Here is a 26,823-nt window from a genome sequence, read left to right as displayed (position 1 = left end):
AAATTATTGCAACCATTAATATTAATTGTACAACTGTAAATGGTACACTTACCATTTTACTTTGGCACAATATAGGAACTACACATGTAGCCTGTTGGTAAATGAGATACTGACTCATAATGTGTAATGAAGTATACAACAGCATCAAGCTTTAGTTTCTTTTTCACAAGTTATGAATATATTCTTTTATGTTCGACCATAATCCACAAGAATGTAAGAAATCTGTAACAAGCAAGAAATATTAGGGCACATATTTTGTTTATGAAATATAATTGATGTTTAAATGCAAAAGAAAACTATTTGTTAATAACTTTAAACACAATCAATATTCTACACTTTAAAGTACAAATGCAAATAAATGAGGAAATTCATATGTGTGGCTATTTACTTGAGTAGGTTATTTTATCTTTCTTTGAAGTAAATAGAAAGTTCTATTATAAATGAAATAAATATGTGGATAAAAGAATACATATAGTTCTACTTTATATAAATAATAAACTTTTTTGTAAAACATAAACTCTCGAAAACATTTAATTTAGTCAAACACAGATTTAATTTAGACAAAACTTAATCTCAAACACAGCTTTCGCGAAAATTATTTTTGGTGTTTCTGCAATCTGGTATTTCTGCAATCTGTTAAATCTGATATTTCTGAAATCTAGTATTTCTGCAATCGGTTAAATCTGGTATTTCTGCAATCTGTTATTTCTGCAATCTAGTATTTCTGAAATCTGTTATTTTTTTAATTTTATTATGGCTACTGAAAGAGACGATTCCCTTCAGTCTATGAACGTGAGGTTGGATGGAAAGAATTATTCGTATTGGAGTTACGTGATGAGAAATTTTTTTAAGGGTAAAAAGATGTGGGGATTCATTAGTGGGACTTTTGTGAAACCTAAGAATTCCAATGAGGGTTATGCTGCTTTGATAGATGCCTGGGAAACAAACAATTCAAAAATTATTACTTGGATTAACAACTATGTGGAGCATTCCATAGGTAGAGAGTTGGCGAAGTATGAGATAGCAAAGGAGGTTTGGGATCATCTGCAAAGATTATTCACTCAGTCAAATTTTGGAAAGCAGTATCAATTGGAGAATGATATACGAGCTCTTCATCAGAATAATATGAGTATTCAGGAATTTTATTCTGCTATGACAGATCTTTGGGATCCATTGGCTCTTACAGAATCGACAGAATTAAAGGCATGTGCTGCCTATATTACTCATAGAGAGCAACAACGGTTGGTACAATTTTTAACGGCACTTCACAGTGATTTTGAAGGACTCAGAGGTTCAATTTTGCATCGTTCTCCACTTCCTTCTGTTGACTCAGTTGTCAGTGAGTTATTGGCTGAAGAAATACGTCTTAAGTCTTATGCTGAAAATGGAATTCTTTCTGCTTCTCAGCCTTCTGTATTAGCAGTGTCTTCTAAGCCATCCTCTAATAATCAAAATAAGCCTTACACAAGGGTTGCCTTTGACGAGTGCAGTTTCTGTAAGCATAAAAGTCATTGGAAGGCTCAGTGTCCTAAGTTGAGACAGTCGAATCAATTACAGCAGCAATCTCAAGCTTGGAAGCCTGGCAACCAATCACGATCTAATGCTTATAGACCACCACAATCTAATACTGCAGCAGTAGCTTCATCAGATCCTATCACTGATCCTAGTACTTTGGCTGAGCAATTTCAGAAGTTTCTCTCTTTACAACCTCAAGCTATGTCTGCTTCTTCCATAGGTCAGTTGCCTCATAGTTCTTCAGGTATGTCACATTCTGTATGGGTCTTGGATTCTGGCGCTTCACATCATATGTCTCCAAATTCTTCGTCTTTTGCTTCTGTGTCCCCTTCGTCCTCTATTGCTGTCATGACTACTGATGGCACTCCTATGCCATTAGCAGGTGTTGGTTCTATTGGCCTAATGTTTATCATATTCCGAATCTCACATTAAACCTTGCTTCTGTTGGTCAGTTATGTGATTCTGGTAATTTAGTCACATTTTCCTCTTCTTCTTGTTATGTGCAGGATCTGCAGTCTCAGAAGCTGATTGGGACATGTCGTAGGAAAGGTGGACTATATATTTTGGATGAGCTAAAAGTGCCAGTTGCTGCTGCCGCTACTAGTGTTGATTTGTCTTCATTTCGTTTGAGTCCCTCTTCTTCTAGTTTTTATTTATGGCATTCTCGTCTAGGTCATGTTTCGTCGTCTCGTTTGAGATTTTTAGCTTCTACAGGGGTTTTAGGAAATTTACACCCTTGTGATATTTCTGATTGTAGTGGATGCAAACTGGCAAAATTTTCAGCTTTACCTTTTAATCGAAGTATTTCTGTTTCTTCTTCTCCATTTGATTTAATTCATTCTGATATATGGGGGCCTTCTCCTGTTGCCACAAAAGGAGGGTCTCGATATTATATTTCTTTTATTGATGATCACACTCGTTATTATTGGGTTTATTTAATGAAATATCGTTCTGAATTTTTTGAGATATATTTAGCATTTCGTGCTCTTGTTAAAACTCAACATTCTACTGTTATAAAATGTTTTAGGTGTGATTTGGGTGGGGAATACACTTCTAATAAATTTTGTGAGCTGCTTGCTTTAGATGGAACTATTCACCAAACTTCGTGTACAGATACTCCTGAGCAAAATGGTGTTGCTGAAAGAAAATATAGGCACATTGTTGAAACTGCTCGTTCTCTCTTGTTGTCTACATCTGTCCCTAGTGTGTTTTGGGGTGAAGCTGTTATTACTGCTGTAGGTTTGATTAATACAATTCCATCATCTCATATTTCAGGGTTTTCTCCTTTCGAAAAGTTGTATGGGTATACCCCTGATTATTCTCTCTTTAGAGTTTTTGGTTGTACTTGTTTCGTTTTTCGTCCTCATGTAGAACGCAACAAGTTGTCATCTCGATCTGTAATTTGTGTTTTTCTTGGTTATGGTGAAGGTAAAAAGGGGTATCGTTGTTTTGATCCAATAACTCAGAAACTTTATGTGTGTCGTCATGTTATTTTTCTCGAGCATATACCTTTCTTTTCTATTCCATCCACTACTCATAGTCTGACTAGATCTGATCTTATTTGTATAGATCCTTTTTATGACAATCCTGATAGTTTGTCTTCTCAAGAGCCTACTACTTCAAATGTCCATTCTCATGTTCCTACCCCGTTGTCTTTACAACCAACTCGTACTAATCATTCCGCAGGTACTGACACTTTACTCTCCGGCACACCTGAAGCGTCCTCTTCTCCTACAGTCCCTCAAGCTCTGTCTGACATTGTGGATCCGCCTGTACGTCAATCCATACGCATTCGTAAGTCTACAAAGTTACCAAATTTTGCTTATTATTGTTATTCTTCATCATTTTCTACCTTTTTGGCTTCTATTCATTGTCTCTCTAAGCCCTCTTCCTATAAAGAGGCAATTCTTGATCCTCTTTGGCAGCAAGCTATGGATGAGGAACTTTCTGCTTTGCATAAGACTGGTACTTGGGACTTGGTTCCTTTACCTTCTGGTAAGAGTGTTGTTGGTTGTCGTTGGGTGTATAAGATCAAGACTAATTCTGATGGGTCAATTGAGCGATACAAAGCTAGGTTGATTGCAAAGGGATACTCTCAACAATATGGTATGGATTATGAGGAGACATTTGCTCCTGTTGCAAAAATGATTACTATTCGTACTCTTATTGCAGTAGCTTCTGTTCGTCAGTGGCATATCTCTCAACTTGATGTTAAAAATACCTTCCTGAATGGAGATCTTCAAGAAGAGATTTATATGGCACCCCCTCCTGGTGTTTCACATGATTCTGGGTATGTTTGCAAGCTCAAAAAATCGTTGTAAGGTCTCAAACAAGCACCTCGTGCTTCGTTTGAGAAATTTTCTGTTGTGATCTCTTCCCTTGGATTTGCTTCTAGTAGTCATAATTCTGCTCTTTTTGTTAAGAGCACTGATGCAGGTCGTATCATTCTATCTTTATATGTTGATGACATGATTATTGCTAGTGATGGTATTTCAGTTTTGAAGACAGAGTTAGCTAGACAGTTTGAAATGAAAGATTTGGGTTCTCTACGATATTTCTTGGGTATTGAGGTAGCCTTCTCACCCAGAGGTTATCTTCTTTCTCAGTTGAAATATGTTGCAGATATTCTTGAGCGGGCAAGACTTACTGATAATAAGATTGTTGATACTCCAATTGAGGTTAACGCGAAGTATTCTTCTTCTGACGGTTTACCTTTGTCAGATCCTACTTTATACCATACTATTGTTGGGAGCTTCGTATATCTCACCATTATTCGTCCAAATATTGCATATGCTGTTCATATTGTTAGTCAGTTTGTTGCTTCTCCCACTACAGTTCATTGGGAAGCTGTTTTTCGTATTTTGCGATATCTTCGGGGTACAGTCTTTCAGAGTCTGTTACTTCCATCCACCTCTTCCTTGGAGCTGCGTGCATACTCTGATGCTGATCATGGTAGTGATCCCACAGATCGCAAGTCTGTTACTGGTTTCTGTATCTTTTTGGGTGATTCTCTTATTTCTTGGAAAAGCAAGAAACAATCTATTGTTTCTCAATCTTCCACCAAAGTAGAATATCGTGCTATGGCATCTACTACTAAAGAGATTGTTTGGTTATGTTGGTTACTTGCAGATATGGGAGCCTTTCTTTCTCATCCCACTCCTATGTATTGTGACAACCAAAGTTCTATTCAGATTGCTCACAACTCGGTTTTTCATGAACGAACTAAGCACATTGAGATCGATTGTCATCTTATTCGTCATCATCTCAAGCATGGCACAATTATTTTGCCCTTTGTTTCTTCTTCTTTGTAGCTTGCAGATTTTTTTACCAAGTCGCATTCTATTTCTCGGTTTCGTTTTCTAGTTGGCAAACTCTCAATGCTTGTAGCTGCCGCATCGTGAGTTTGAGGGGAGATGTTAAGAAATATAGAATTATTTATTATTTATTAAGGGTAGAATAGTCCTTTTTAGTTTCCTTTGTTTAGCCTATATATATTCTCTTTGTATTTAGGTTAAACCATCTTTCTTTTAGCATTCAATTAATGTAGTATCAATGAAACCCTAGCCTCCTCCTTTTTAGTTTTTATTTTCTTTGGATTGTTTAACAGGACACTTATAGAAATGATAATCCAAAATGACATACAAAGCATTATGAAAATACGCAATGGTATATCAAAAGTTTTAGAAACATGGGCATGTGATATTTTGAATATGGAAAACATATGTTAACAAATATAAAACTTTGAAAGACAAGTCATGTATTATGAATAATAATGTAATGTAAATAAGAAAGCTTATTATTGAATTTTCTTTCTGGAGTTCTAAGTTACAAATTCTGGTAAAATAATTATACTATAGACTATATTTTATTAAAAGATAAACTTACTGAAATTTTATTATTTAAATACATCAACATTACAATTTCTAACCATAAGTAGAGGAATTTGCAATAATAGACTAAACTTTGAAAAATTCATCGTTCTCACATTTGGTTTTGTGCAAGCTGGACTACTTAAAATATAATAAAGCATAATCCTCTAAATACACACACAAAATATATACTTTTCTTCTCAGAATGAATTAATTTCTTGAAACTCTACAAAACAAAACTGAAAAAAGTCGCAGCCGTAGTACTTTTCAACAAAAAAAATCGATGAAGCGATAAAATCAGACGATAAAAAATCCAAAAATTCATGAAACAGAAGAACATGAGAAGATTTTCAAATATTCTTAAATAAAAAGAGATCAAAGAGGCTTATGAAAAGTAAAAAATGTACCTTTTGTGGATCGAATTCTTTCAGGAGTTGCAACACTTTCATCTCTTATACTAACAAATTTGAAAAATGCCTCGACCTTTCATTTGAGAACGATAATTAGCTTATTATTTTGAATAGACAAACATTAGTGTATATGTTAATATAAGACAACATTAGCAAGAAATAGTTACCAAGATTATGCAATCGAAATCTAATGAGTAGCAGAAAGAATTAATTTTAAGAAATTTACATCATCGTAGTAGGCTTCACAATAGCATGTTTTTTTCATAAACTCTATTACATTCCGCAACGAGTGATGTCACCTAATCAATGAGGAAAAAGTAGTAAAATAATAAATACTCAATTAGCGAATATCAATTTAAATTTTAAGCATTCTAAATTAATTTACAAATAAAGCATTTGCTTTCATCATTATTATATAACTTGAGAATTATATAAAAATTTATAACCCATATAGCATTGCATCATCATATAAGTATGTTTTAATAATACAAAACTACCGACACTATGTATTGAGTAAATTGTTCACTCTACCTATTTAGGAAAAAGTCTTCTTAACAAAAGTGTCTACTCACCAATAAATGCAAATAGTAATATATTTTTAAAATTTATTAGTATAAGAAATACGAAGACACAAACAAAAATAGACAAACTATTAAATAACTAATTGTCTAATTTCTTTTAATGAGCATGATTAAGTTTATGACCAATTTTAGTTTGCTATTCATCCTAAAAAATAATCTGAAAATATGCTTAACAATTAAAAATAAGTAAGAAGGGACTTCTATGTTTTTAACTTCCACTATTACCAGGAATAAAAAGAAAGGAATGTGATTAAACTTGTTAAGAAGTTCATTAAAATTAATCTTTCTTCATCCTTTACCATACAAATATAAACTATATTTGATGGATGACATATTTGCTGGTATAAAGATGAAAATGTAAGTTAACAATCACTTGTTATTGCAGATAAAAGTTTTTATCTTTAAATAAACAATAAGAAAAAAAAAGCATAAAATGGTTGAAACTTTGAAATACAAATCATGTATTATGAATAACAATGTAATGCAAATAAGAAAGTTTCTTATTGATTTCTCTTTCTTGAGTTCTAAGTCACAAGTTTTGATAAAATGATTCTACTACAAACTAAATTTTATTAAAAAAATAAACTTATTGAAACTTTATTATTTAAATACACCAACATTACAATTTCTAACCATAAGTAGAGGGATTTGTAATAATAGGTTGAACTTTGAAAAATTCATCATTCACACATTTAGTTTTGTGTATATTGGACTGTTCGAAATATAATAAAGCATAATCATCTAAATCCACACACAAAATTTATACTTTTCTTCTCAGAATGAATTATTCTCAAAACTCTACAAAACAAAACTTAAAAAAGTCGCAGCTGTCTTCAACAAAAAAAAATTGATGGAATGATAAAATCAAACGATAAAAAATCCAAAAATTCATGAAACAAAAAAACATGAGAAGATTTTCAAATATTCTTGAATGGAAAGAGATCAAGGAGACGTGTGAAAAGTAAAAAACGTATCTTTTGTGGATGGAATTCTTTTAGGAGTTGCAACACTTTCATCTCTTATAGTCACAATTTTGAAAAATGCCTCCACCTTTCATTTGAGAACGATAATTAGCTTATTGTTTTGAATAGACAAACATTAGTGTATATGTTAATATAAGACAACATTGGGAAGAAACAGTTACCAAGACTATTCAATCGAAGTCTAATGAGTAGTAGAAAGAATTAATTTTAAGCAATTTAACTCATCGTAATAGGCTGCATAATAGTACGTCTTTTTCATAAGCTCTATTACATTCCGTAATTAGTGATGTCACCTAATCAATGAGGAAAAAGTAGTAAAACGATAAAAACTCAATTAGCGAATATCAATTTAAATTTTAAGCATTTTAAATCAGTTTACAAATAAAGCATTTGCTTTCATCATTATCATATAACTTGAGAATTATATAAAAATTTATAACTCATACAACATTGCATTATCATATAAGGATGTTTTAATAATACAAAACTACCGACATTATGTATTGAATAAATTGTTCATTCTATCTATTTAGAAAAAAGTTTTCTTAACAAAAGTGTACTCACCAATAAATATAAATAGTAATATATTTTTAACATTTATTAGTATAAGAAATACGAAGACATGAACAAAAATATGACTAACTTTAGTTTGCTATTCATCCTAAAAAATTATCCAAAAATATGCTTGACAATTAAAAATAAATGAGAAGGGACTTCTATATTTGTAACTTCCACCATTACCAGGAATAAAAAGAAAAGAATGTGATTAAGCTTGTTAAGAAGTTCATTAAAATTAATTTATCTTCATCCTTTACCATACAAATATAAACTATATTTGATGGATAACATGTTTACTGGTATAAATATGAAAATGTAAGTTAGCAATCACTTGTTACTACAGGTAAAAGTTTTCATCTTTAAATAAACAATAAGGAAAAAAAACATAAAGTAGTTGAAACTGTAGTAAAAACCAATAAAGAAAAAAAAGCAACATAAAATTAAAGCTTATCAAATGAAAGTTATTTATATAAATGACGCTAAATATTTAGTTAACCCTCTTGAATTTAAGGCAGATTTCAAACCAATTAACAGATGATGTAAAATCTAGATATTTAATGTTTATAACTTATATAAAAACAAAGAAACTAATGAATAATAATAAAACATATTGAACTTGAGAACAAAAATAAACGCATACCTATGAAAATATTGTGGTTTTATGAATGTATAAATGAAAAAATTTCTTCATACACTAAATTCTTAGTGCATGCGTTATGTAAATTGTCTGCATTTGACGGTTTGAGTAAAACTTTCAAAGATTTACTTGTTTTTGCTCTCGATAATGCTACATATAGTTGTTCATGGCAAAAAATTGGTTCTGGAAGGTATAAACCAACAAAATCTAAAGTTTAACCTTGTGCTTTATTTATTGTCATTGCAAAGCAAGGTTTAATTGAGAATTGAGTTCTCTTAAATTGAATTGAATTTCGATCATTTTGAAGAGGTACAAAAGGAATCCTTGGTAAGAACACATATTTTTCACGATATTCACCAATTGTGATTTCAGCCAAAATTACATTTCTATTAAATTTTAGACAAGTAATGCGTGTCCCATTGCATAAACCTTCAGAAGGATTCATATTCCACAATAATATTACTGGACAATTTACTTTAATTTTCAATTCATGTGGTGGAATACCATTTGGCGTCAAACTATTCAAAAAATCTTCCTGCAAGCTTTGTTCTGATTTTTCAATTGCTTTATCAAAACTATAGTATGTAAAAATTTTACCTGGAATTTGATCGAGCAAAATTTTGTTAATATAATCAACACATTCATTTTTAGGAGTAAGAATAACTCTGTTCATCATGTCATGTAAATTATCAGCATATGCTTCTATAGTTGGAAAAACATGATGTATTAAATTTTTTAAAGATGTAATTTCATTTTCAAATCGTAAAATTATACTGTTTAAAAGTTGAATACAATCACAATTATGTTCTTTTTCTGTCTCATCTCCAATTCTAAGTAAGTAATCGCAAAACACAGGATCTAATTTTGCTCTTGTATTTTCAACTAAAGGTAGTTGTAAATATAAAGGCCATAAATCTGAGAAAACTAAGCTATATTTCATTATGTCTTCTTTTTTCCCTCTTGGTACTACTGGTAGAACCTGTCAAAAATCTCCTCCAAAAATTATGACTTTCCCACCAAAAGGCAAGTTACAATCGGTAACATCTCTAAGCATTTTCTCCACAGCTTTAATAGCATGACAGTTTACTGTGGGTGTTTTATCCCAAATTATTAGTTTACGCATTTTTAATAAAGTTTCCAAAGCCGATTGCTTACTAACAAAACAGCTAACTTCACCAATTGTTTCTAAAGGAATTTTAAATCTCGAATGAGCTGTTCAACCTCCAGGTAAAAGAGATGCAGATACTTCAGAGGATGTTGTTGCTAAAGCAATTAAATTTTGAGATCTTACGCCAGCTAAAAGTGCTTTGTATAAAAAAGTCTTCCCTGTCCTCCCTAGACCATCAATGAAAAAATACCACTTGATTCAGTTTTTACTTTTTCCATTATTGTATCGTATGCAATTTGTTGTTCTTTATTTAACATTATCGCACGAGCAAGGCCTCCTTCAACATCAAAATTCATCGTTTCTTCTGCAACCATTCGATTCAATCTCTCAACCTCATCTATATCTATAGGAAATGACACTATTTCATAGTCATTGATATCTTTACCTATAGGTTCTAAAATTGAATTAATATCTTCCAAAGCTCACACTTGAGCAATTTCCAAACATATATTTTGATGTACATAATCGTCAATCATGTAAGCTTTAAATTTATCTCACAATAACTTTGGATAATCGGGATACAAAGCGTAAGCATTGTAGTAAAAAGACGTCTTAAAGAACCAGACATTTCATATACAATAGCTTCAGATAAACATTCTTCACAATGATTGTCTCCCTTTAAAAAACCATGTGAAAGTGCTACTTCTCGATATGTAGCATATGTTACCTCATTCAAGGTTTTTAAATCATTAAATGATGTTGGTCCTTTAATGTGATTAAGAAGAATTCGAAGAAAATATCTCTCTCCTTCACTTGGATTCGCGATGACAATTCGTCCTATAACAAGTTGTTGCTTTCTAGGAGTCCAAATTTTCTTATATGCATTCCAGACAAAATGTGCTGGAAAATCTTTATACAACAATGTTCGAGCAAATTTGTTTATTTTATTTATTCGAAAAAATTCAGTTAACATAGTTTTCCTTGTATTTTCATTGTTAGCAATACTACATAAGTCAACTTCATCGGTGTATCTTACTTGTTGATGATCTTCAATGTGACATTGTAAAGAATAAACAACCGGATAAATTTCTGATAAGTTGAAAGAAAAAATTCTCCACATAGTTTCAGGTGGAGATATCCATCTAGCAGATTGATAAGTAGAAATTTCATCAACTTCCATATTTTCATTTTTGCCAACAAAAAAATTAATGCGATCATGTCTTTTATATACATATTTATACAAATATTTTACAGCTTTAATAGATGAACATACTTCAACGTTAATGTAACAGTCAAGTTTTGCACTTAAATAAGGATTATATGGAACAACCCATCGATTATCTAATATGTGGCTTCTAACTTTAATAAAAATACCATTATTACGACGTCTATACAATGTATATGAGTTATCACCTAATATAATAGTGTTACAGTAATCTCAAGGATATTTATCTTTACAACCAGTAGTTTTCAGTATACATACATTCTTTGGATTAAGGTTTCCACATAGACCATGCATATTGTGTTTTACAATAATAGAATGAAGATGAGAATATTTATTTTCATTAGGAATTTTACAAGATACTGTTTTGTCAACTTGCTCAGCATATACAATTTTATGGGCACAATTAAAAATCAATAACAAATGCACATGAAGGAACCTTCTTTTTTGGAATTCAACCATATATATATATATGAGCAATAACAGGGCCTAAGATATTTTCTTTACATAAATAATTTTTTAACACCTCTAATTTTGCTCTAAATATATGTGCAATTAAATCCGGTCAATTTTGAATTTCATCATTATATTTTAGTTCTTGCTTAATTTTAGGCCAATTTGGATTGCATGTTATAGTTAAAAATATATCCGAATTTTCAAAACGTTGAACAATAGCCATCGCGTCTAAATATCTTCTTAGCATATCTCTAGGACCACATGTAAAAGATTGTGGTAAAACAAATTTCTTTCCAATCTTGTACCCTTTTGTTTCCCCATTTTCAACACTATCCACAATACCTTGATAGAGTTCAATACGAATTTGTTTCTAATTCTTTTGAAAATAATCTAACCTGGCAGTTTCAATTTTAACGTACATATATACAACATACTATTAAAAAAGTCTACCAGTATGAAATAATACAAATTTATCAGAATGCCTAATTTGTAACTTGTATGAATAGTATTCACGACAAGAAACTTGAGATCGTTTCTTTGTTCCATTAAGCACTGCATGAAAAAAAATAAAAAAAAGAATTCATATTCAGTAAAAATAATGAATTGTAAAAATTAAAAGCTGTACAAAAAATTATATGAACAAACCTGTAGCCTCTTTTTCAATAATTTCAATTTTAGAATTTATTGTGTTAGGAACCGCAACACAATCGATCAAATTACGAGGCTGAACATTTATGTTTTTGCATCTTTATATGCCGTCATGCCAACTAGATTCTCCTAATGGGAAAATTAAAGGATATTGCAAAGGATCATAACAACTATAATAATAATGAACTCTGTGGGAATCACCAGAATGACCATATATAATAATATCACGAACACGAGTATTTGTATTTTTATCATCCTCAACCCATACAACAGCTACTTGAGACGCTGAAGGAGTGTTAAAAACTCTGTGATCAATTCTTGGGTCACATCTTATTTGTATACGATGATTGTGCAGGTTTGTCATATCACTTAAAGACCTAAAAAAATTACTATATGGATTTACTAGGAGTGGGCATTTTTTCCCGAAACAGGTGGAACCGGATCGGAACCGTTTAGAACCGGTCGGTTCGGTTCCGGTTCTTCTAAAAAATAATTTGATTTTGGGACAAATTATTAAGAACTGATCCGTTCTGGTCCGATTCTTGGTTCTAGTATGGGAACCGAACGGTTCTCATAGAATTTTTCTTAGTGGCATTTTTTTCTTTTTTGGTAAAATATAAGACTTACTCTCCAATTTATCCCGAAACCAAATGGTAATATATATGACTTACTCTTAAAGTGAAAAGAAACTTCCATCAAAGTAAAACAAAATTAAAAAAAAAAAAAATTTGTAGTATAACAACATAAGCAAAAGGCAGCGACATATGGAAATGAAACGAATGTTTATGTATATAGTTCATATAGAAAAATACTGAATTGTGATTACCTGAAAGCTCAAGAAAATGTTAAAAAGGGACCCTTCAGTTGACATTTTTTTTCAGTAAAATATATGACTTACTCTCCAAACACTTTTATTTTGTTTTCATTTTGATGAAAGTTTGTTTAATCATTGAAGTACTAGACGGTTTATATAAGTTAATATTTGTTGGATAATAGTAACTTATATTATTTGCATATTGTTTTAAAATTTGTTTACTTAGTTTTCTTTTAATCTTTGTATAATATGTTCAGTTCTTCTATATTTTTTTAAAAGTATCACATTTGTAGTTTCTTTAGATTTTTATTAGTAAACATTTTATTTTGACATCTTTATGTAAAGAATCGGACCGGATCGAATCGGAACCAATTGGTTCGGTTCCTGTTCGGTTCCATAGCTAACAATGGAACCAATGGTTCCATTTCTAAAATTCTCATTGGTATTCGGTTCGGTTCGGTTTCTTTTAGAACCGGACCGCGCCCACTCCTAGGATTTACTTTCAAGATTTCAATTAAAATAATCGTAGTAGATTCAACTAAATTTTCTGAAATTTTCATGCGATTTTGAAGCTCATTTTCTATGTTATAAAAATATAACTGCATATAAGAAGGCGTATTATTTTTTGGCATAAATTTATTTACATAATGATATACTTGTTCTTGAACTCTAAATGTATAAATACCTTTATATGTTTGAAAAAGTTCTTTATCATATTTTACACCAAATGAAGTGAACGCGAAGTGATTATTATATCCACGTGACAACTTTTTGAATTCTATACATGTAGGCTCTTTTGAAATACATAAATCATATAATTCAGTTGGCGAATCTGCCACAAATAGTTTAACTTTTCCATCAGAGCAACAAAAACATTTACTTTCCCTATAGAATTTACGTGCACCACAATGTTTACAATAACTGTATGTCAGTAATACATATGTAGTAGTTGGTATATTTAACAAATTAACACTTCCTTGTAGTTCAGAAAGATGAACATTTGTCGATTTTTCATTCGAAGTAGAAGGCTCAGATTAAAACGTATTATATGTTGATCAACTTGAGTAGCACCTAGATTATGATTTTCAGATACTCTAGGATTGCTTACTCTTCTACGACGATCAACGCGCACAGTTTGGTTTCGATTCCTTCTGTTCGCCTGTCTTTGACATTTTTGTTAACGAATGAAAGCATTATATGATTCACTTGTGCTTTCGTGAACGCTTTCAATGTCACAAAAACCAGATAATTGATTTGCATATTGTTCGGAAGAATCCATAGGGACAACAAAATGCTTGTACATAGTACCGAGTTAACCATAAATACAACTTAATCAAAACCACATTAAATACATGCATTTGAATTAGAAATCACAAATAAATATTACACAAAAATTATAATTTATTTATTTTGACGAAATAAATTCTATACAGCAATACATCACAATTTTACACATAATTTTAAACTGTCTACATTTGTTCTTCATTTCCTATAGGAGAAAAATATACAATAACCGAATATACATAAAATAAAAATATAGAAATTTTACCACAACAACACATGATTGCAAAATTAACAAAAATTGTCAAGTTGAAGTGTGTAGTATATATACATATATAAATATTTAAGTAATATACATGCATTTTATGTTATATATACATGTAGGAAGAAGTAGAAGAACTTATTTGTATAGATGATTTGCTATGCTTAAATGTAATAAGCCTAAAATTTTAGTTAACAGAAAATGTAAGTTTTCTTTCTATGATTGTAGTTTTTGGAAAAAAATTCATGAAAGATAATTTGTAAGTAAAAAAATAAGTTGATTTTTCTTATTTATATATTTAAAAAATTTCCCTAATATTCATTTGGCCTTTTTTGAATAAAAGCTAAACATATGACTATTTTAATTGAAAATAGTGTTCAGCTGACAAATATGATACAATAGTGAAATGCATTTATAAAACCTCATTTCCTAATAAACTCCCATGCCATTTTTGAATTAAATAAAGCAATTAAGAATCATAATTTGTAAAAAATTGAATTGAAATGTGGATTAAATTATAATTTGTTCCAATTATGAAGCTAGATGAAGCCATTAAGTGTAGAAGTTGGAAAAAAAATCTTCAATATTAAAAGAGAATGGAGTTAGATATCTATAGAGTTTACATTTTTTATTTTTCTTTTTAGTGTTTATTTAATGTTTTCAATGTGGAATTCTTATTTTGTATTACTAGCATTTCCTACTATTCCTTCTCCTCAATCCATTCTTATCTTGTATCATTTCTCGTTGCCAACTTCTTCCTACTATGAGAAATTTCATCTTTCAAAATGACTGCTGCATTTTTTGTTGATGAAGAAAATACTTGATGCTCAATAATATCTGCTATTATTAAAGTTCTTCTGCACTCTCACAATAGCAAAATATACAACAATTGTGCTAACAAGATTGAATGAGTATTACAGAATTTCTAGAGTCTTATTATTATTATTATTATTATTATTATTATTATTATTATATAAAAGAGTTAATCACTTTACATTGTTATAAGTAAATATTACTACTTTTGCAATTCTATGATTCTATATATTTTATTTAATGTTACGTTTTAGTCATTTCCTGTTCCAAGTTTGTTAAGGGATGCACACAACATGATAGTACTAAGTTTGATAATCGTCTGTCAAATTTTAGAAAGTTGAAACTATTCTATGAAATCATTTTTGCTTCGATCATATTTGGTAAAAATATCTAAAAAAATGATAGATTATGATTGAGCAGAAAGCTTGGATGTGCCCTAGAGTGATTGAATTCAAAATGAAAGAGAGAGGTAATAAGAGAAGTAAGAGAAGAGAGCTGAGAAGTTGAACTCGGTACTAAAAACTTTAGTAGTCTTAAAGTAAAAAAACATTCGGTCTACAAATCAAAGATCCTTAAAATGATTTACCCAAAATCCCCAAAAACAAATGAAATCCTAAAATCCCCAAAAATAAAACCTTACCTAACAAAAATCACAGCACTCAAAAGGTCTCACGTTAAAACATTAACTTCACGAAAACAAGTTTATCAATATTTTAAAAAAAAAAAAAGCCAACAACATGAAAAGGAGAAGTAAAAACATCCCTCGCTCGCCCTCGTTGTCGTTGAAATCACTCTATCATTAACTCTTTTTTGATGAATAATTGTTAGGGAGTTTAATGTTTTCAACACAGAATGAAAGTGGAGAAGAGAGACGTAGATTGGATTGATAGAGTCAGCAACAATATGCAAGTGGTTTGGAGAAAATGAAATGTAAAATATAATATCTTGCTAAATGGTAAAAAAATGTAGGCTAAAAAGTTGAAAATAAGAAAAGGTTGCTAAAAAGTCGAAAATAAGAAAAAGCTCTGCAAACCAATTTTGCTACAATGGTATGAAACCTAAGCTACAAAAATGAAAAGTAAATACAAAGAGAGTCTTATAAGAGAAGGTTGGTTAAGAAAAGTAGGCTAAAAAGTTGAAAATAAGAAAATACTGCTAAAAAAGTCAAAAATAAGAAAAGACTCTGCAAACCAGTTTTGCTACAGTGGTGTGAAACCTAAGACTACAAAAACAAACAGTAAACACAAAGAGAGTCTTATAAGAGAAGGTAGGAAATGTATATAAAAATTATGAATCATATGAAATGTAATAAAAATAAGGTTTGATTAACGCTCAACATTGACTCTGGTCGAACTCGTAAATTTGTTTATTATTTTGAAAAAAATGGTTTCAACATTTATTTACTGTTAAAAGCGGCGTAGTGGTAATAAATTAGGGAAAGTTTATTACACCAATAGCCCCTATTTTTTATATCTTAGAACAATTTGGCCTTTAGCCTATTTTTATTGAAAGTATGAATACTATTTTATAATTTTATTAGTCTCAAGGTGCATTGTTAGCCATCTCAATATTCATTGTCCACCTTGAAAACGGTAATGTGCGTCACTTGTTTTAAAAGGCGCCTGTCTGGTGGCGATTCTTTGTGAATTTTTAGCAAAATTTCGACTGCTATACAGTGTCAACAAGAAGCAGATTTCAAGGAAGTAACCGCAATTGTTGAACAAAATGAAGATGTCATAATTTTTTTATATGTTAAATTACGGAAATGTCCTCTTTAGCTTTTCTTCAATTTTTTTGGGAGGGTCATTTTCGGTAATTCATTCTATAAAAATCAGAGAACGTTGACTTTTTCAACAATTGTGGTTGAAACCCTGATTCTACAACGGTCCAAAATAAGCTAAAAATTTAGAAGAATCGCCACCAGACAGGCGCAAGATTTTGTGGTAGGTCAATTACACATATAACCTCTGTTCGAATTTCTTTTTTTTGACTAAAAAATTATATTTTATGTTGCTGAAAAAGTGAATAATACTTGTGAATCTTATCAAACTTATTGTTAAAATTAAAATTTAACATTGTAATAAAAAATTGAAACCAGAGTCATGATTGAGATCCACAGACTAACTTTTTAACATGGATGAGTATGGCGCCACATTTCAAACAAATAGATTAAAAAGTTTAAGTTGCTAAAACAAGTGTATAGATTGAGGACTAACCCTACAATTTGCCCTAAAACTTGGATGCTATAATAGAATTTATTTTATTTAATACGGGCAACCACGTTTCAGTAAGAAAGATATGCAATTTTAGGTTACCCGATAAAGAGCGGCTATAGCCTCTGCTTCTCCACTGTGCGCGCATCTCTACGATTTTGCGGCGGAGAGAGGAAACTCTTCCGATTGGTACCCACTCTTTATTTTTATTTTTTTTTACCCTTCATTCTGTAATTGTATTTTTCCAGTTCAAATTTGTGTTATGTCATGAAATTAATAAAATAACTGCTTGTTTAGATAAAAATCTTACTCGGATAACGGATTTGTTTCTGTATTTTTTATTTTTAACTCTTTTTGTCTGGTGATATTTAATTTAAAAAAGTAAATGAATCCAAGAGGCTGCCTTGTCGTTCCCTTTTTTTTGGAATTTTTCAGAGTCAGTATCATTTCTTCTATGTATGCCGATCTGTTTATTAATTATTTATTTATTTTTGATTATTTATATGACATTCCACCCTGATCTGCTAATTCGCCTCAATTCGTGTCTACAGGTCTGTCCTGTGCTGTGAAATTTTATAGATTCATCATCTCATGGCTGGTAAAGATAAAGATGCCAATAGTTCCAACACCAGTGAGTATCCATCTGCACTCTTATCTCATCCCAGTAGAGTACACTGCATCTCTTTTCTCTTCTTTATGGAGGAGGTGTGTACGTATTTGCACATACAATGTGGGTATTCTTTTGAAATATTATGATTTGGTTATGCAGAAGGAAAAAAGAAGGAAGTTAAGAAAGAGACTGGTCTAGGTCTCTCAGTCAAGAAAGATGACAACTTTGGAGAGTGGTATTCTGAGGTCACTTTCTTTCTATTTCTGGCTGCTTTTTCAATGTTGTCATATGTTGAGGTTGCATGTATATTTGTTGTGTTTACTACTGGCTACTTATTTTTATGATGTATTGTGCTTCCATGAATTCTTATTCACACATTTTCTTTTTAGTACGATATTTTGTCCTTGCAAACCTATCTCTAATTTAAATTGACTCCCAATTTCCTGTTTCAGTCTCATAAGTTTGAAACTGGAATCCTTTCGATCTAGCAGCCTTGATCACATTTTCACTCCTCTACTATATAGGTTGTTGTTAATGGTGAAATGATTGAGTACTATGACATATCTGGTTGTTACATTTTGCGGCCATGGGCGATGTCCATTTGGGAGATCTTGCAAGTAAGTTTTCATTGTGAAATTCTACTCTTTACTGGTAATATGTTACTTGATGTTCTTGCATTTAATTTTGATTTCTTTGATCCTTTTAGTAAATTCAATAGTGCTCTGAATAGAGTTGAATTTTTCAATATTAAAGACCGCAAGTTCTATGAGAAAGACTTGGTCTATTGTTGCAATAGTATTAGAGAATTGCATTACATGTGTGAAACCAGTTGTCATGTATTCTTTTACGATAACATATACTTTAGATGTGATATCCAAATATTTGAGGTGCACATTACTAGTAACAATGTTTTGCATTTTCCTATTTTCAAATCTAAGTTATTAGCTGTAATATCATGAGGAAAAAATTGGATCATTGTTGGGCATGGAATGTTACAATGTTTTGTCCTGTAATTTTTCCTTGCTTAATAATTATTTTGCCTGTTTGATAACCTTCACCTTTTTGATTCTCATCTCATTTTTTGAATCTAGATATGTCTGTTGAATCTGTTTCCTATGTAAATGTGCAGACCTTCTTTGATGCTGAAATTAAGAAAATGAAGATAAAAAACTGCTACTTCCCCCTCTTTGTGTCCCCTGGTGTTCTACAAAAGGAGAAGGATCATATAGAGGGGTTTGCTCCAGAGGTGAGATTAGTTTGCTCTTGACTCTAGTGTGTTACACCATATTTATCTGTAGTTTGGTGCATAATTAAGTATATTTTGGAAGTGTATGGATTATTTTCTTGAAAGTCAAGAGATTTGCTGGTGATAACTGTAACTCTTGGTTTGGCCTAGTTTACTTTCTGGGTCGATGATAAACAGGCAGCACATGATCAGTGATTATCAAGTTTGATGGCACCTTCTTGCAGATTCCTTCCTGTACATGAATCATTTTTCATCAGTTTGATTCATTGACTTAAAACTAATATTTGCTGAAAAATATAATGATATCGAGTTTCTACATTAACGCCTATAATAAACCACCATTAGAAATGCAATCTCAACCACTAGAAATGAGAACTCCATCATTCTTTGGTTATAACTATGATCTTGAACTGTTTACAGGTTGCATGGGTTACAAAGTCAGGAGAATCTGAGCTGGACGTGCCCATTGCCATTCGGCCAACTAGTGAAACTGTTATGTATCCTTATTTTTCTAAGTGGATTAGGGGACACCGTGATTTGCCTCTGAGACTTAACCAGTGGTGCAATGTTGTTCGATGGGAGTTCAGCAATCCTACTCCATTTATCAGGTGCTTTTCAGGGAGCTTGTCTTTTAGTTAATTTTGTGCTTTCTTGGCAGGACATGTTCAGTAGTCTTGCTGTTAGGAGAATACAGCTTCTATTTCACGAGGCCCAGTATTTGTATTAGATATAAACCAAAAACGAGTTGATCTCTTGTCCCCGGATTATCCTTTTTTTTTTGGTTACTTAAAAAATTGAACAGTCGTATCTTGTGACAAGGCAAATAAATGAAAACTATCAATAATCAGGTTTTGTCGTCTATTAATTGGTAGTATCATCTTTATGATTTTGCAGGAGTAGAGAGTTTCTTTGGCAGGAAGGGCATACTGCTTTTGCAGCAAAGGAGGAGGCCGATACCGAGGTACTTCTTGCTATATTATGGATTGCAATGCCAGGATTTTCACTTGTTATGAAGATTCAGAACTTTTTACTTTTGACTAAATTTTGCTCTTAAAGTGGAACCTCAACCTGAACAATTTAAAGACTTGCATTTTAATGACAAGAATTCCAGCCTCTCTTTTTCTGTATGCTTAGTACCTTTTCTCACTGCTGTAGTTGGAATCGTACTCTGTTATTGTTTTAGATTTTCTATGTTAGGTCATCTTTTTCAAAGTACTGCTTTCTTGCTTATGGTTACTTTATGTACTTATACAATAATTTTGGGGTGTCATTGGTTGAAGATTTTTTTGACTAGAAACTTGTGGACAGCGTTAGTTCTTGTTGCCAGAGCAAGGAACGCCTGTCCCATTACAGCGTCAAACTATTTTCTTGTGCTGGCTTCTGAGAGTTTTTTGTGATTACCGATTCCTACCTTGTTGCTGGTGTTAAACTATTTTCTTGCCGTGTGTGTATCTTTGAGTCTATCCACTGCTCTGCATATTCTTTCTGACTAGCAAAACTTTAATAAATATGGCATTGTTGTAAGAATAAAGTCAATGTTGATGGAGTTGGGTATGAATATCAGATTCAGATTCAGGCCTATGCCCAAGCGTCATATTCATCAAAAATCTCTCTTACTCTTCAAATGAAAGGAACCTTTTGCAATATCCTTATTTTGAGAATGGAGTGACTGACATGGGTAGTTTAGCCTTTTTAGAAGATTCCAGGAAATTGCTCGAGGATTCCCATGATACCGCCCTGGAAGCATTTTGATTTTTGAATTTGAAGAGCTGAAATGTTTATTCAATACATGCAGTTTTTTGGATGATTGTTGGGAAAAAAAAATATTTGATGATTTTTAATTTTACTTTTTACGAGTAATATTTCAGTTTTGGTAGCATTGTCAGGATATTTAACACAGAACTAGCAGTTCATTGTTTTTGTTGTGCAGTTTTCTTATTGTATTTGTTTCAGGTCCTTGAGATTCTGGAATTGTATAGACGTATTTATGAAGAATTCTTGGCTGTACCTGTTATTAAGGGCAAGAAAAGTGAGCATGAGAAGTTTGCTGGTGGACTTTACACCACTACTGTAGAGGTGTTTATTAATAATGACGCCATCTTATACAATTCTAATTATTCTGAGTGAGTGCTCTCTTCTTGTGAAGGGAACTTTTAACCAAATTTTTACATGATTTGATGCATTGTTTGCCAGGCTTTTATCCCAAACACGGGGCGTGGTATACAAGGTGCAACTTCACACTGTTTGGGTCAAAATTTTGCTAAAATGTTTGAGATCAATTTTGAAAATGATAAAGGAGAAAAGGCTATGGTCTGGCAGAATTCATGGGCTTATACTACCAGAACAGTAAGCAGGATATCCTTTCCTTTTGTCTTTATACACTTTTTTAGGGTTCTCATTTCTGTTGTTCAAAGGCAATTCTGAACAACTGTGGCAATCTTTTTAAAAGGAAAAGGCTTATCTTGTGCTTTCTTGAAAATCATTTTAAGCTATGCTGTTCAAAGCAGAAGAACAGTCTACGCATCATCTTTTTCTTTAAAGTAGTGAGCGTATTTCTCTTTGAAGGTTTTCTGGCAAATGCAGTGGAAAGGATGCAACTTAAAATGGGATTTGCCTCCCTTTTCATATTCCTTTCTTTCAACTTTTTCATAGAAAATATTAGTATTTCAGTTTGAAAATGAAACAGGCCCTAAATCTCAAGTCTGGTTTTATTAGCACAATTTCTTTCCACCACAGTGCTTATTGATTTTTGCTTTTCCATTTTGTTCTTTTAACTTTTGGCAGATAGGGGTAATGATTATGGTTCATGGGGATGATAAAGGCTTGGTGCTGCCTCCTAAAATAGCTTCTATCCAAGTAATCATAATTCCTGTACCCTATAAGGATGCCAACACTCAAGGAATCTTTGATGCATGTGCAGCTACCGTAAAGACCTTGAATGAAGCTGGCATCCGTGCCGAGGTGGACTCTCGAGATAACTACTCACCCGGATGGAAGTATTCAAATTGGGAAATGAAAGGTGTTCCTCTTAGGATTGAAATAGGCCCCAAGGACTTGGCTAATAATCAGGTATCAGAAATAAATTCTGCAATTTTTGTTTTTTTTTTATATTTTCCAGATCTATCGCTGCATAAATTAATTTATACTTAAGAAAAGATAAATTAAATGTACCCATTTGGGGTCTTTATTCATTATTTCTGTCATATTTGATGCTTGATTTGCTTCCTACTGAGATTTTTGTTTTTCAATCAGGTGCGTGCTGTCCGACGTGATAATTCAGCCAAAATTGATATTCCCATGGCTAATTTGGTTGAGCAAGTAAATGACTTGCTCAATAACATCCAGAGAAGTCTCTTTGAAGTTGCTAAACAAAAAAGAGATGCCTGCATTCAAACTGTAAACACGTGGGAAGAATTTGCGGAAGCACTGAGCCAAAATAAAATGATTCTGGCTCCATGGTGTGATGAGGAGGTATGATATCTATTTCTCCTTTTCTCGTGGCTACCCAATTGTACTCCTAGGAGCCGTTTTCTATGCATGGTAAATTTGATTTGTATATGGGAATCATTCCACCCCGCTCCTGAACACCGCAACTAGAAGTAGTACTAGCAGAAGGGCAAGTAGAAAAGATAGTGAAGAGTATAGGCAAGTTGCTCAACTTTACTGGGTTGCCATCCTGAAATTTCAAAATTTTGATGAAGGCGGGAGCTTTTTTTGACATCCTTGTCTATATGTACTTGAACAGATGAAAAATTCTACTGGCTAGGTCCTTGTAATGTAGTTTGCATGTTTGCTAGTTTGGCATTTCTAATTTATCAAAATCATCCTCGTGTAATTTTGTGTTTTGTACTGTAGGAGGTGGAGAAGGATGTAAAAGCACGGACAAAGGGCGAGATCGGTGCAGCCAAGTCCCTGTGTTCTCCATTTGACCAGCCAGAACTCCCAGAAGGTATAATAATACAAGTTCAGTTTTTGAGAATTTTGTTGATAGAAGTCCCGGATTTCCTGATGCAGCTTGGTGGTGAATGAACATTCCCTCCAGTGTGGAAAAATGAGTTTATAAACGATCATAGACTGGAGTATGGGTCGTTAATTTACTAATCACTTGATGTAATTTCCTTGGTTGCGAATTACTGGGGATTATTCAAAATATTCTTTTCTATGCAGGTACATTGTGCTTTGCCTCAGGAAAACCTGCCAGAAAGTGGACGTACTGGGGCCGGAGTTATTGAAGACTGGTTTTATATATATATTATCACCCCCTGCCATATAAAGCGCTACGATTGATTAAATTTCTGATTGATACTGTTGAGGTTAGATGATGTGAAACACCCATTCTAAAATAGTTAGTGTTTAAGATTCTCAGAAGATTTACCATATACCTCATGGATTTGTAGTTCCATTTTGCCCTTCGCGTTATGACTTTATAAAATGTGCTTGTAATGCCCATGAATGCTTTGATGCATTATAGTGATTTCTCCAGGCTATTTGAATGATTTGGTACAATATAGCTCGTTTGAGCTCATTTTTCTCTAAACTTATTTTCAATCGCATTCTCTCAAGAAAATAATTTTGGAAATAATCCAATTTATTTTTCTACTTTTTAATCATATAGTGAAAAAAATCACTATTTTACACAACAAAATGGGGGCTTAAACAAGGCATAATGATTATGTGGTAGTAAAAATGCAGCTCTTAAAATAAAGTTCACAACCAACAGAACAATTGCATAAAAAACCAAAATCAACAACAGTACAGGTTCTAGTGACACATTTAATAGCACAGCGATGATTTCAGTTTGGTGGTAACAGTAGCATTACATGAACAAGATAAAATGGAAAATGCCATAAGTGCAAATAAAACAAGACCTCATGAAATACCGGGCATACAAACATAAGAGAAATGTGTTGGAGCACGAAATTTCTCAATGCATGGGCCAAATTTGGCCTCTACTCATAATAGAGACGGTATCAGACATTCAGATGCGTGTTATCTCTGCATCACACGATGGCGTTCTTGTTTCCGAAATCGCTGAAGCATGAACTCATCTGTTGCAGCTGGCCTTCGAGCTGCTCCATCAGTAACTGAATCAGAATGTCTAGATACTGGACCAATATTGTCTACACCTTTATCTTTGTAAAGCTCAGGATGATCTGCCAATATATAATTGTAGTTTACATCAAAAATATCAACAAATAAGAAATTATGCAAAACAAAGCGAACATTTCTCTTGTGAAATTATTAAGTAGTGAATATGGTTGAAGGAAGGAATGGCGAGCCAGCAAATTCAAATGTCAGCCCTATTTTATAACATATACATTTTGCAAATATTTGGATTTTGCTTAGGTAACTTTAATTTTTAACATGCTTGTTTTAGCTTACAAGTTGCAAGCCACTTATCTTTTTCTCGTAAAAAAACTGTTACTTATTTTGATGTGTTCTTTTTAGGGGGGTTACTACCTAACTTTAAAAGATTTAAAAATTATAAGATAATATTCAGGGAAATATTACTCCAATATATGGATTCATGCACGTTTCTGTGTAGTGAGAAGACATAAGGTAAACTGACCTTTCCTAAGTTTTTCTGAATAGTCCTTTCCACGTTGGAAGTAGTCAGCACTGTAACTTGAGGGAATTCTGGAGTCTGCTTTAGTGCCACCCATTAACCTCTTTTCCTGTAAGAGCTTTTTGGCAGCCTCAGTTTCCTCGATATTCTTTAATTTGTATCTGTAGAGTAGTGAGTAATCAGAAGAAAGCAGTGAACTTCAGTTGTCTGGCAGTTACAGGTGATGTTTCCATACCCTTTTAACAGTGGCATGCCTATCGTACTCATTGTTTGAGTAAGAATTCATGCATCACTTTCATAAAACAAGGCAGTAGTACCCCATTGTACAGCTATGAATAAACTCAAGAAACATTGTAGCGAGAAGCTAGGTTACACAACTGCATTAACTTCTCTCCCTCCCATGCTTCCAAAAGCATTAAAATTCACATATAAGACTACAGAGTAGTGGAGGTAGCATGTCATTAAGAATAAAAAGCTTTCTTGAGGATCAACACTTTTGATATCATTTCAATCTTTATAGGGGGAATGGGACTGAATCATTGCTTGAGAGGAAAATAGAACAAGACTGATAGACCCCCCATCATACACACATATTCTAGAAGGCTTAAGAAGGTCAAGCGAGCAAGTGGGAGGGAACCAGCAACTGAGTTGGTTACATAAACAGAAAGTTGTTACCAAAAGGCTTATAACTAAGACAGTAGGAAGAACCAATAGGCAGGCAATTAGAAAGCGAGGGAGAGGAGTATTCGTATGTTTACAGCCTTCTATAGGCTTTTCTTATCATTTTCTGTTCTGTAATTCAGTTTGTCTTTTTAATAAAGAAGTTGTTGATTCTTAATTGATCTCGTTCTTTCCAGTAGAACCTTATCAGAGACTTACTCAATCGGAAGCTGAATTTCAGCAATTCCTGTGGTCCACTGAGTAGAGCTTTCTTCAGAGCTTCGCCTCTTCACCTGAAGGAAAAATATTGGGAAGCTTCAAAAACACAATTTTGATTCTGCGACTTGTATACATATATGTGTGTGTGTGTGTGTGTGTGTGTGTACACATACACATATCACTATTTCTGAGGAAGGTCCTATGACACCTATTATCTTCTTGTAAAAGAAATATATAGGCATGCATATGAAACTTAAATTAACAGTAAATTCAGACTTTCCTGTCATCCAAAAATTCGTCTGCTGAACAGTTACAGTTCAACCAGGACAATCAAAGAACCAATTAACTCGATAAAAATTTAGGCAATAACAATGAAAATGTAATAAAACTGGGGAGGCGGGCAACTTGCAGTAAATTGCTGTGTTTCACTTGTGTAAAATTGATAATATAGTGAACCAGCAATTGCAACACTCGTAGTGAGAGAAGACTGTATTATAGCATTGGTGACTGTAGGAATTTATGAACAAATAGACCAAATATACACTCTTTATGAAACCTCTGTTCAGAACTAGGCCAATGGGCACCAGTTCTTACAATGGCTATAGATGGACACCCAAGTCCTTTTATGTATATTGCCAGGATTTTATTAACCATGATGTATACAATGTCATTATGGATATTGTTTCCTCAGGGAACACTATGCCATGAAACATCACCAGCGCTCTTGCCTCCTAGTTGTTGAAGTCGCAACTGTTCCAACCTAATAGCTTGTCAAATGCTTCTAGTCCAATCATCACTAAAAAGATTGCTTTCTACTCTTATTACTGAAGGGAACAGTGGCCTTTGTTAAAGGTTTATAACTATTCCTAGTTAATGTTGTGAGGAAATTTAGTTTGGGCATGTACATCTATATTTATTAGACTTACTTACAGTTGTACCACTAGTTGGCCTCTAGTCTCATCAAAGATATTTTCAGATTCTTTCCATCTTCCACAGGTGCTTGGGAAGGTGACTCGCTTATTATTGAAAATGAAACCCTAAATTGGGGCTTAACCTTTTAAACAGATGTTGGTCCCTCCCAGCACAGCAAGGTGGTTCCCAGGGAAAAAAAAAAAAAAAAAAAAAGAAAAATTGAAAGAATTTTTTTTTTTG

General features: G+C 32.5%; 2 protein-coding genes across 2 annotated transcripts in view; one reads left to right on the top strand and one right to left on the bottom strand.

Moving 5' to 3' along the window:
• Positions 1 to 17,416: 17,416 nt before the first annotated feature.
• LOC111405698 (proline--tRNA ligase, cytoplasmic-like) lies at positions 17,417 to 23,751 on the top strand. The gene is made up of 13 exons (XM_023034696.1): positions 17,417 to 17,559; positions 17,922 to 18,001; positions 18,140 to 18,225; positions 18,505 to 18,597; positions 19,110 to 19,226; positions 19,647 to 19,834; positions 20,121 to 20,187; positions 21,180 to 21,302; positions 21,420 to 21,572; positions 22,011 to 22,295; positions 22,479 to 22,697; positions 23,082 to 23,175; positions 23,394 to 23,751. Exons 2-13 carry the CDS (start codon positions 17,962 to 17,964, stop codon positions 23,456 to 23,458), a joined length of 1,530 nt encoding a protein of 509 aa, XP_022890464.1. The 5' UTR covers positions 17,417 to 17,559; positions 17,922 to 17,961; the 3' UTR covers positions 23,459 to 23,751.
• A 176-nt stretch (positions 23,752 to 23,927) lies between these two features.
• Positions 23,928 to 26,823, bottom strand: part of LOC111405699 (protein COP1 SUPPRESSOR 2) — a 4,799-nt gene continuing 1,903 nt past the window's right edge. Inside the window, exons 4-6 of the mRNA XM_023034697.1 lie at positions 25,672 to 25,745; positions 24,796 to 24,953; positions 23,928 to 24,379 (exon numbers count right to left, since the gene is read on the bottom strand). Coding sequence (XP_022890465.1) covers positions 24,216 to 24,379; positions 24,796 to 24,953; positions 25,672 to 25,745 — 396 coding nt within the window. The 3' untranslated portion in view covers positions 23,928 to 24,215. The remainder of the gene's footprint in view (positions 24,380 to 24,795; positions 24,954 to 25,671; positions 25,746 to 26,823) is intronic.

The sequence above is a fragment of the Olea europaea genome, chromosome 12 (genome assembly GCF_002742605.1).
Source record: "Olea europaea var. sylvestris chromosome 12, O_europaea_v1, whole genome shotgun sequence".
In the NCBI taxonomy this organism is placed as follows: Eukaryota; Viridiplantae; Streptophyta; class Magnoliopsida; order Lamiales; family Oleaceae; genus Olea; species Olea europaea.
This window is presented reverse-complemented; position numbering and strand designations above follow the sequence as displayed.